The sequence below is a fragment of the Cibotium barometz genome, chromosome 14 (assembly GCF_041138505.1).
Source record: "Cibotium barometz isolate CiBa-2024 chromosome 14, ASM4113850v1, whole genome shotgun sequence".
NCBI classification, from domain to species: Eukaryota; Viridiplantae; Streptophyta; class Polypodiopsida; order Cyatheales; family Cibotiaceae; genus Cibotium; species Cibotium barometz.
Genome location: NC_141059.1, coordinates 6,732,548 through 6,744,860, shown reverse-complemented (window position 1 = coordinate 6,744,860; position 12,313 = coordinate 6,732,548). Strand labels below are relative to the sequence as shown.

The following is a 12,313-nucleotide window of genomic DNA, read 5'->3' as shown; positions in this document are numbered from 1 at the left end:
TTACCCAAACTTGGTTCATTCCTTAATCACAAGCCCGCTGCCCTGTTGTGACCTTCTTTCCCAAACTTACTATTTCTAGAAATGCTTATATATTATATGTTACGATATGTTAAGATTACAAAAATTAAAGAAAACAAAGCAAATGAACTTTAACTCCTAGGCAAGCAAAACCTATTATCTATAGATGAAGTTGCTAGTTATGGTAAATAATTATATGTTTTCCAAAATGAAGTAAGTCTTTTGACTATCCTAACCCTAGATTTGTGTTGACTAGGTTACCATCACCTCGTATTAGGCTAACATCCAATCCCTTAGATGTGAATCTAGGGACCCAACAAGCGACGAGCTGCTCTTGGCACTAGTAGAGAATAGCCTCCGTTTAGTGTAGGTTCTTATAATGAATTCATGTAAATTACAATGGTAGTCCCTTCCTCCATTGATGTGGCCAAGGATCAAAGAAGTTATGCATGCCTTTAATCCATTGATCTACATACCATATTTTAAATTAAAAAGTGGTACACTGTGAAGATAACAAGCTCTAACAAGATAACAAGTTATGGTAGTCCCTTCCTCCATTGATGTGGCCAAGGATCAAAGAAGTTATGCATGCCTTTAATCCATTGATCTACATACCATATTTTAAATTAAAAAGTGGTACACTATGAAGATAACAAGCTCTAACAAGATAACAAGTTATGTATGGCTTTAAACCTAGCTTGAATAAAAAAGTGTTAGGTTGTGAAGATAACAAGCTCTAAAGCAGAGGTTTTAGGAACACACCAATATATTAGAAAGTGGAGTGTTGGTTTTTACAATCAAAGGGCCATGCACGTTTATATTGTAAGAGTTGGAGAGAGCATAAATGGCATGGAGTAACTAGTAGCACAACACAATCTCTCATATAAATAGATTTGGGGCATCATGGTAGGTTCCCACAAAATAAACAAGTATCTCAATGTTCGATTTCTTGGAGATGAGATTCTTCCCTAGGGGGATGTTGGAGTTGCTGTTGGATAAATGTATCTCCTTAGTCCAATTTAATGTGTGGTGGATAGGCTCGTGGTCAGTGTAAAGCCTACAAATGGTTGGTGCATGTTGTTCATGCAACTCATGCAACTAAAAATAGGGTAGAGGAGTCTCTAAATAAGGTACAAGTCGTGATCAAGTGATTATGTAAGTTTGGTTGGTGCATGTTGTTCATGCAACTCATGCAACTAAAAATAGGGTAGAGGAGTCTCTAAATAAGGTACAAGTCGTGATCAAGTGATTATGTAAGTTTGGTTCATGTCTAATCATAATTAGTGTCTTTTTGTATTAATCTCAAAGCAATTTTCTGCATATACTAGTTTTTGTCCCTCATGTTCATGATGTTTTGTACAAGCTTTGATCCACCTTGAGTATGTCTTGATCAATATTCATAGTTGAGTTATCATATCCAACATTTGGTATCAGAGCATGACCCAATTAGGTTTAGTTGATTAGCAAAAATCTTAATCAATCTCTTAATCACCATAGCCAGTTTTTCTCTGTTTGGACAGCATGCTGTAGATTGCTTCCATGCTTGCATCTGAGGTGATTATACCCCAAGATTTTGATATAGCCTTCTTGCTTTGCTCCCACGCTTGCCCTAAAACGGAGATCACGGCCCAATTTCATCGGAGCTTCGCGAATTTCTCATCGCCATCCAAACAGGCATTTTTCTGCTCATCGCAACCATTCGCCGTCCAAACAACCGTTCGCCGTCGTCTCAACGAATTTCTCATCGCCATCCAAACAGGCGTTTTTCTGCTCATCGCAACCATTCGCCGTCGTCTCAACGAATTGGCCTAATTCCTCTGAGGTGATTCAAGGTCATCATGTGAGGATTCAGCATACAAAATCTTGAAGCATATGGTCCACCGGAGCTGTTTTCCAGTCACCTATTTTCTGTCTTTTTTGCTCCAACAACATGGTGATTCTTATTTTGATTTATATTGATGATATTTTTATTATTTGGGCTTAAATCATCTATGTGAGCAAGTTATCAACATCAAGCATCATATTTCATCATCATGAGCTCTGAATTTCTCGATAAATTCAACGGAACTGGGTTTCATACCTGGCAAATCAAGGTGAAGGGCTACCTCATGAAGAAAAATCTGTGGAGTACAGTCAAGCCACTTACTAAAGATGAAGCAGGTATTTCTGCAGTTACAAGAGCTACAACGGCCGCACTTCAAGCAAAAGATGAGCAAGCTCTTGGTATTATCATTACTGCTTTAGAAGATGATTTTATTATTATATTGATGATGTTGAGTCAGCTATGGAAGCTTGGGAATTACTAGAACGTACTTTTGGTGCAAAGGCAAAGCATTCCAAGATCAGTTTGAAGATGCAACTCTTTGATCTAACCATGGAGAGTAATGAAAATTTAGCAACTTTGATTAACAGGTTGAAGAGCTTAATGACACAATTGGTTTATGTTAAGTCTCCTGTTCCTGAAGAGGATGCTATTGCTATATTGCTTAAAAGCTTAAAAGCAAGCTTTAGGCAAATTGTGACGGTACTTAAAGAGGAGGAGCCAGTCCCTTCTTTGGAAAGTATCATAAATTCTTTGCAAGAAGAAGACAAGAAGATTACAAAGGATGTGATAGATCCTTATGCATATACTGTTACTACGACATCGGCAAAGAAGAAGTGTACTATTTGTGGTCGTTCAAATCATCTTACTAAGGATTGTTTCTCCAAACATCCTTGTGAGTATTGTGGAAAGACGAATCATCCATCCTCAAAGTGCTACCAAGAAGATCAAAAGCTAGCAAAGGCACATGTGGTTGAAGAAGTCAACCAACAAGAAGAAACAAATCTTTGTTCTAGTCTTAGTATAAAAGATGTAGATGATGAGTATGCTTTTTAAATTATGTCATGTATGTGGTTGAGTCAAGACTTATGTTGTTCCAACTTGACGAGTTGTAGAGGAGAGTACACCACCCTATGTTGTTGTTAAAGGGGGACTCTTACGCATTGTGTCAAGGAGGTATGTTAGACTTGGTTCATGTTCTTGTAAGAAGTTGGTCTTAAGGGAGAATATTTGGATAAATGTAATCCCAACTCCTTAGTCCAATTTAATGTGTGGTGGATAGGCTAGTGGTCAGTGGTTGGTGTGTAAAGCCTACAAATGGTTGGTGCATGTTGTTCATGCAACTAAAAATAGGGTAGTGGAGTCTCTAAATAAGGTACAAGTCATGATCAAGTGATTATGTAAGTTTGGTTCATGTCTAATCATAATTAGTGTCTTTTTGTGTTACTCTCAGAGCAATTTTTTGCATATACTAGTTTTTGTCCCTCATGTTCATGATGTTTTGTACAAGCTTTGATCCACCTTGAGTATGTCTTGATCAATATTCATAATTGAGTTATCATATCCAACAGTTACAGCCAAATAAGTTTCCTTCTTCATCTTGTGAATTCTTTCGAAATGGGAAAAAAAGTTAGACTTATCCTCATAAGATGTGGGGCTTGGCAATAAATTATGTGGAAGGGGATTCACTAAGGTGCTTGTATTTTGTGGTGACCTCCACGGTATCCAAGGGTTGCTAGGTGAAACCCTCCACATTGCTTTGGCGGATATTACCTCTTGACTTTACTAAGTTGTGTGTCTTTGGAGATACGTGGTCCAAATGATGGCATATTTGTGAATAGCTAAAATGGGCATCTCTAGAAATAAGTGATCCAATTTGCGGTTTTACCTATTTTCTTGTGACATGAAAAAGGGTATATTTGAGAAGATCTAGTCTCCACAATAGTCCTTTTGCATATCCATGGCAAAGTGAATAGGTAGGGAACCTTTGGTATTGTGTTGCCTTTCAAGCTCTTGGCTTCTCTTATTGTAAGGTCCATGATCTTGCATCCATGTGTCTATGAGCATCTCAAAGTGGTGTGCCAACATGCACTCCTTGGTGGGAACTATGGGTTGCCAAATTGTGTCTATGAGCACCTCAGAGTGGTGTGCCAATGTGCACTTCTTGGTGGCAACTAGGGGTTGCAAAATTATAGCCATGATGTCATCCTAGCTCAATGTCCAAAAGCTGAAGGTGTTTGTGGTGGCACATGTTTAGTATAGTCATGGGGACATCATTTGCATCAAAATCCATAAGCTCCTAGTGTGGACTTAATGGTTAAGGTTGGTCAAGCAAAGATGGACTTTCCCGTTCATGGTATAGAAACGTTGTCTCCTTTAGAGACTCCCACAATAACTATAACCCTTTTTTCCTTGTCTTCTTCGTGCAGCACAATAAGTGTAACCCTTTTTCTCATTTTTATAGTATCACATTATCTCTTATGTCTTATATGGAGTTTAACTTGAGAGAATATGCTAGGAATGCAAGTGCCAACCCCATCATATGACATCTTTACTATATGCATAAAATATGGATGATTCATGGTCTTGATGTTTAGTGTGATGCTTGAAAGTATGCCCATTTGTAATCATCATATTATATGTCCAAACATATGGTTAGATTGGATGTTAAACATGATCATTAGGTTTACTCTATTAACCCATTACTATTACAACCACATTCTTAAAGTAGATTAATTACATAGCAATTTGATTAGACTGAACCACTAGCATGTAAATGAAAAGATAAAATGTAAATCATAAGCTTATCCAACTTTCTAGAAGCATACATTTCTATCTTGCATGCCATATTTCTTAGTTTCTAAGCATGTTTAAACCACCTCAATTAGACACATATTCTTGGATTTCCTCATTGTTTATCACTTCGTAAGTTAACATGGTTTCAACCGCCACTTTGCCATCTTATCCACATGAATGAACACTAACGATTGCGTTGGAACATATAAAGTAGTCTTACCATGCACTAAAAAAGTCTACGAACTTAGTGTACATGGTTGCTTAAGACTAGTAATAGAGTCCAGACCATTTTTAAGTTTGCTCAATCTAGTGTGAAAATTAGTCATTAGCATATGTGTCATTTTTTATAATTAGCAAGACGAAAGCATTCTCTTGCAATAGAATCCTTGTGAACTCTTCTCTTCTCTACTCTTGCTTGCTTATATGCTATTAGATTCATGCATACTAGATGGATGCTTGCTTGAATAAGTTTGCTTGTAGTTTTCCTGTTCCATTAGCTTCTTCTCCCCCCACCTTTTGTGAGAGAGAACCATCTAAAGGACCATCTCTATTTGCCTCCATCTATGCGAAGAGAGCTCCCCCTTCACCTCATCCACAAAGAGCATTCCGATATAAGAACAAATTGAGGACACGACAACAAACGAGCTTAGCACACCCACATTGAAAAGTTGCATTTGTGGCTCGAATGTAAAGCCCAACGACACATGCTTTGGCAAGGCTAAGATAAGCTCTAGACTTGGACACTCATTGTTGGATGCATATAATGTATTGTGAAGGAAATAAGAGAGAAGGCTTTGACCTAATTCATCAAGGAAAAGGCTTTGACCTAATTCATCAAGAAGCTAGAGTTATGGTGCAATTACCAAGATTGTTAACTGCAAAAAATAGGAAGCAACTACATGACTTCACACGTGCTACATAAGCATAATGATCACAGTGGATTGTCACAAGAGAGATTATCTCTTTAGAAGTCATAGGCTGTCACAAGAGATATTATCTCTTGACTCATCTTTGGCTTGGAATTAAGAGATTTAAGAGAAGGCTGTTGAGGTAGACCATGTTTTTTTTTGGTTCATGTACACAATAATGAAAAGGTATGTACACAATAATGAAAAGGTATTCTTTTATTTTGGGGAGGGACTACGTACACAACAATATATATTGTTCTTGGAGTGTGGAGGAGTTGATGCGAAAATATGGTTGAAGGTTAGGTCGTCTACACTCCACACACTTGGGAGCATTGGAGCCCCAAGTGGTAAAGTCATAAAAGGTAAAACTTATTAAAGGAACACTGCCTAGCAAGGTTTGAAAGGAGGGTTGCCGATGCCTGTAAGTCTCAATGTGCTTTTTTAATCACAGCTCACAGAAGAAAAGGTAGCCGTCCGATTGATAGCATCAATACATACGTAGCTCCTAGCTTGCGCATTCCCATAACCGTATATACTTCAGTATGCATGGCTTTAAAGCTCAAATACTTGATTTTGCAACATACCCAGATTGCAAAGAAAGCAGACTCACAAACACCCATAGAGCTGTACCACTGAATCATTCTTTTGAACCCCCATGTGTACACCCTTGTCTACCCAGTAGGTTGCTCTCCCACTCTGCACTGACATGGGCCCTCCCATACAGAGGTCACAAATATCAAATGAATCATATCCCTAGAATTGCTTCCAGTCCCCTTTACAATCTATTGTAACATAAATTGGGTGCAGCATGCACCTCATGGAACACTAACTGCATCGCTCAAGCTCCCCTGGTTGTCTAGCTCACTGCTGCCAGCAGAGCTCGTAGAGTGGAAAGCTGAGTACCTAGAGCCTTCCTGGAGAAGCTTATAGGACAAGGGTGTAGGCTCCATCACAGGTCGTGAAGAACCAATGCAGCTTGACTCTGAAAGCTTCGTTAAATCCTCTGCTGCTGCTGCTGCTGCAGTTGCAGCTGCAAGTGAGGATGGCGTTGGCATGATTGGGGTAGGCTTCAAAACTCTGGAATCCAAAGACCATGCCAACCCCGGCCCCGGCCACATTGGAAGCAATGAAAAGGGGGGTGAACCTAAGTGGTGATTGAGTGCCTGGCCAGGCTCGTGAATGCCGTGTGGAACCGATTCCATAACCAAAATGTCCGCTGACGAGGTGTCCTTCCTGACCTCACTTGTCTCGCAACCCTCCTCCATACCTTCGGCCTCGCCTTCTTCGGCCTCGGCCATTTCAGGCACACTCACAGGCAAACACGAGCGTGCAAAGGGCTTAAAGGGGATTCGAAAACCTCCCACAGGATTAGCATATGTAGGTAGCAAGGCAGCTTCCCTACTCCTGCCATCAGCAAATGAAAAGCCCTGGCCTAATCTTGCGTCGTGAAGAACACCAGAGCAAAAGTCTGCAGGATCAAAGCCCAGTTCTTCTGATGCCAACTCCTCATGCAGGCTCGAAACCTGCATAGAAATTCCCACCTGTCAGAACTCAACAAAGCTAGCGAGATACACAAAATTAGCCCTAGCGACACTTGCCAATGTCAAAGGTTATGTAATCTAACCTTAATTGATTTATAACACTAACCATGTGAACAAAAACAACACCCCCCCCCCCCCCCCCCCACACACACACACACACACACAAAACAACTAACTAACAAAAGCTAAGCCATTACTGTCGCCAACTTGCACTTCTTTCCAGTCCTCTTTCTTCCAGAGACAGTCTTCTTATTTCCAGTCTTCTTCTCGGAAGAAAAGAGTTTGGTGTCCAAAATCCTGGAAGGGAAGGTCCTTCGGTCTGCAGATGGCAACCATTGCAATGGTGAATGGTCCCACATTCAAGCCTTCCTCCTGGCGTTCTTTTCAGGCTGGATGGTATCATTCAATAACCCCCGGCCTAATTAGCCCAATGGCCGCTTTCCTCCTTCAAATTCCACCCGACCCAGCCCTCCTTATAATGGCACAGTTTCATGTCGTTATTGCAAATGCCAAGGCTCCTCTCCAATTGGTTCATTCCGACCTCTGTGGCCCTACGAGTACTTTTTCCCTCACAGGTTCCCGCCCATACTTCATCACTTTCATTGACGACTTCACTTATGTCTCTTTTCTCAGTCCCTGGACGCCCGAGAAAAGTAAGTTATCAGTCACAAGTCAACCTTGGCCCATTTCAAAGTTTACAAGCATCAGGTAGAGACAGCACCATCAAAATTCTTCGCACCGACAATGGGGGCGAGCATGTCTCCACAGATTCCATCAATTTCTGCAACGACACCGGCGTTCTCCATCAATTCACTGTGCCCTATACTTGCAAAAATCCCACTACCTTAACCAATACACACCGTTCACCCTGTGGTTTGGGCACAAACCCAATCTTTCTCATCTTAGGGTGTTTGCCTCACCTGCCTACACTCTAATACCTCCTCAAAAGCAGGGTAAGCTCGATCCGTGGGCTCCGCAGGTGGTTTTCACAGGCTATGGAGACAGGTTCGGGATCAAAGCCTACCGGTTCTATGATCCTGATTCCCGAAACTTCTCCTTCAGCAAAAGTGTCCCCTTTAATGAGCTAACTCTCATAACAGATGATCTCTCATCTCCCCTGAACAAGATAATTCACTCATGGGCACCACGTGGCTTCTACTTCTAATCTCGTCTTCGCCTATGGACACCCAACCTCATCATCCTCCATGGCAACAACTCCTCATGCACACCACGCATCATCACCCGCCTGAACCTTACCAAATGTTTCTTCCACTTCTCCAACTCTCCGTGTAGCTGGTGCATTCATCATCCATCAACATTCCTCTCCCTCGTCATCCTTAGTTTCCTTAACTCCCATCTTCCTCTCCTCACCTCCCGCCTGATCCTGGAGCTGCATCAATTCCAGTTTCTTCAGGTCATACAATTACCACGGTTTCCCCCAGGAGCCTCTTCATTGTCCTCATCCTCGGGTGACTCTTTCCCATCTCATCCTCTCAAGAAGCTTCAACCTCTGCAGGAGATCTATGCTCAACTGAATCTGGCCTCAGCATCTAAGCCGCTCGAATCTGCCTTTCATGCCCTCATTGATGAGGATGAAACTCTCTCAGTTGAGGCCGCTCTCTCTGGCCCAGATGCTCATCTCTGCCAGCAAGCAATGGATGAGGAATTCCAATCACTCCAATCAAATTCCACTTGGAGCCTGGATGATTTACCTTCTGGCAGCAGGCAGCTCAAGGCAGATGGCACCATAGATCGTTTCAAGGCTCGCCTCATTACTCACGGGTTCTCCCAAACCCCTGGTTTCGATTATGACGAAACTCTCTCCCCTGTCTTGGGGATGGCCTCTTTTCGGTGCTTGTGGTCATCGCAGCTCATTATGATTTTCTTCTTCATCAGCTGGATGTCAAAACGGCATTCCTCCATGGAGACCATCCTGAAGAGATCTATATGGCTCAACCACACCTCTATCAGTCGGCTACCTTTCCTGACAACGTTTGTTGCCTCCATTAGTCCCTATATGGCCTTAAGCAGTCCCCGCACCATTGATATTTGAAGTTCCATCAATTCATGATCAACCATGGATAACAAGGCTTCAATCTGACCCTCGACATACTCCTACTATTTTTCTTGTCCTTGGGCTTTATGTGGACGATATCTTGATGGTGATCAACCGTTCCTATGCACTGTCCTCTGCCAAGAAGGAGCTCTCCTCAGTTTTTCCCATCACTGATGGCAGTGCTGTGACTTATTGCCTTGGGATCCAAGTGACTCAAGATGAGTCAAAAGGCCTCATTCATCTCTCTCAGTCTAAGTTCATTGAAGATATAACATGGCGTCCTGCAAAGGTGCTCCCACACCCTGAGCTTCCAGTGCAAAGCTCTCTGCAAACATGTCACCTTCTACACCTGAGAAGCAGTCCTACATGCAGGCGGTTCCTTACTCTTCAGTACTTGGGAGCATTCGTTATCTGGTCACGTGCACTCGACCAGATATTTGTTTTGCAGCTGGTTTCTTGTCCCGGTTCATAAAGTCACCTGGAGTGTCTCATCGGCCGGTTCTCACATCTCTTTCGATACCTCCAGCACACAAAGGGCTATACTCTCAGTTTTTCACAATGTAATGCTGTTCAGCCCACTCTGTTCGGTTGGTCTGATGCCGATTGGAAGAGTGATGCTGACACTCGCCGTTCAACCACCGGCTATGTCTTCCAACTTTCAGGAGGGGCCGTTTCATGGCAAAACAAGAAGCAGCATTCAGTCGCCCTTTCTTCCACTGAGGCGGAGTACATGGCCACTTCAATTGCATCCTGGCTGCAGCGTCTCTTGGAAGAAGTTGGCATATCTCGACCACTGCCCTTTACTCTTTACACAGACATGAGAAATCCAAGCACATTGATCTCCGATATCACTTCATCTGCTTGATAGTGATCAGATGCATCTTGAACATCGGCCCACTACTCAAACGTTGGCTGATTTCCTAACAAAACCAATTCCTCAAGCTAAACATGAGGACTCTTGTAAAGACTTAGGGCTTCAATAAAGTTAAGCTTTAAGGGGGCGTGTCAAAGATTATGTAATTTAACCTTAGTTAGTTTATAACACTAACTAACAGCAAAGCCGCTACTGTCACAGGACAGCCCTTCTTGTATATAATTCGAGTAGTTATCTCTTGAGTCTGAGTGTCTGCGTACTCTGTGTCTCACTGCTAGCCTGGCCAATACTTAGCAGAACACATACAGTACATGCATACTGTAATTGCAGAGACTTCAGTGGTGTTCACATACATTCTATATAAATATGGATGGGCCAGGTGGCAAAAGTCTGTAAACAACCCTAACACAATACATATACACACATGCAGGCATACATTCATACATCCATCCACGCGCGCACACATCCCTTGATTATTTACCCATGTATGCAGATGTGCATGAAAGAAGATCCTTACCTTGTCAGGTGTGATATCAAACAGACTGGACCTGCGCCTCCTTTTATTGAGATTGCTCCGTCTCAAGAAGTACTTCTGAGCATGGCTGGCAACCTGAGTGGGCGTTCTCGTCTTTATGAAATTCCGAGATATGCCTCTCCAGTCACCTTTACCAAGCTTTTGAAGCCCAAGTAGAAACAGCCGGTGCTCCTCCTCCGTCCAAGGTATTCCTGTTATCATAAACTTCAATACATTAGATTTCTTACTTGCCCAGAGGCTAGGATGGTATGAATGTTTCTTAGAATTGAGCCCTTCACATAAAACGGGAAAACGAAAACGGGTACTCAAAGTAATTCTAGATCTAACATGTGAACCGACTCTTGATTAGTAGTACTTCCAAATGTGCACATGCAGCTAGAATTCATTTCAATTTCACTTTCTATTTCAATTAGGGTTTGGATGGGTTAACCTTTCTTTCTCTCGCGGGAGCTACTGTTGGTATGGACAAGATCATCAGAGGCGTAGCCATCGAGGGATTCTCCCAGAAGGTTAGTTTGCTGCTCGTCGGAGGGGGACGCAGAGGAAGAGACCTCGCCATAGCTGGACAAGTTCCCCAGGCTCAAGCTCTTCCTCATAGCAGAAGATGAACTAAAATTTGAAGGAGAAGACTCCGTCACACGAACCCCAAACAGCTTGAACCCCCTATCCACGCACGTCCGCGAGTTGTGCCCATTATGGCCGCAATGCGAACAACGCCGGGACATGACCGCCCTGGACCAAGACCAGGCGAGAAACGAAGTGGGCGGCCACCAAATCAGAGAGATGCTCACTCTGTATATAGCTATGGCGGATCTGCTGGTGGTGCAGCAGCAGAAGAAGATGATGATGATGATTTCGAATAACAGAAGTGTTCTAGTTGGTAACATTCACATTCACATTCACATTCGTTGACTCTGCTTGCCTTTAAATCATTTTAAAACTTTTGTAATGTTCCTAATCCGACTATTTTTTAAATGTCCTTAAATTTCTTTGTTGCTATCGTATGCATTGAGACCATTCTAAGTTCTCTTTGTCCTTAGTCCCTCCGACCTACTTTAGTTGCCAACAAATTGATGTTGTCATCATTAGTGAGGTAGATACCCAACGCGTAGATTTTGCCCATTCTAAACACAAGATGCACGAGAGCACTACCAAAGTCAAGGGGTTGTACACAATTTTGAGAAAAATGCTAACTCAAAAGGAATCAATCGCATTGGAAAGGACAATGGAGGAGTCGAACAAAGAAAGGACAATAAAGTAGTGGAATGGAGTCAGAGACGCAGAGATTGATCTATAATAAAAATAATAACAGGATAATATAAAATAACTAGAAGGTATCTAGATTTACTAGGAGTTTTTTAATGATTGGATTCGTTTAATTAATAGATTAAGAGATTTCATACTTAGATGCATGTAAAGGTAAAGAGACATTGATTTTAAAAAATCCGATTTTGGAAATAAAAAACTTGTTTATTTTAGAATTCCACATACTACATGTGTGCTATAAATGCTTTATGAGCATAGCTTATATTTAGGGTCTTATGCATAGGGCCTCATGCATAGGCCTATGCATAATATGGTAAGGCCAAGGTCGTACGCATAAGGCCTTTATCATGGAATTTTCTTACTAATACCTATTGTGTTTTTCTATGTGGACTAAGTCTCCTCAATGTACTCCCTTGCATAAGGCCCATGAGAATCCAATTCTCATGTCATTAGAATCCTCCAACACATCTCAAAAATCTTGGGATTACACTACTAAA

The 12,313-nt window shown here is 41.9% G+C and overlaps 1 protein-coding gene across 1 annotated transcript; it reads right to left on the bottom strand.

Annotated features, from left to right (window-relative positions):
• Positions 1 to 6,163: 6,163 nt before the first annotated feature.
• Positions 6,164 to 11,463, bottom strand: LOC147631609 (uncharacterized). The gene is made up of 3 exons (XM_086808136.1): positions 10,981 to 11,463; positions 10,533 to 10,741; positions 6,164 to 7,067 (listed from the first exon to the last, which is right to left on the bottom strand). The coding sequence occupies exons 1-3, from the start codon at positions 11,435 to 11,437 to the stop codon at positions 6,360 to 6,362; spliced, it is 1,374 nt and encodes a 457-aa protein (XP_086664262.1). The 5' UTR covers positions 11,438 to 11,463; the 3' UTR covers positions 6,164 to 6,359.
• Positions 11,464 to 12,313: the final 850 nt, after the last annotated feature.

Coding starts and splice junctions, on each gene's coding strand:
- LOC147631609 (XM_086808136.1), bottom strand. CDS start 11,437: ATGTTACCAACTAGAACACTTCTGTTATTCGAAATCATCATCATCATC. Junction 10,742..10,980: donor CTCCCGCGAGAGAAAGAAAG/GTTAACCCATCC, acceptor TTATGATAACAG/GAATACCTTGGACGGAGGAG. Junction 7,068..10,532: donor TTGATATCACACCTGACAAG/GTAAGGATCTTC, acceptor ATTTCTATGCAG/GTTTCGAGCCTGCATGAGGA.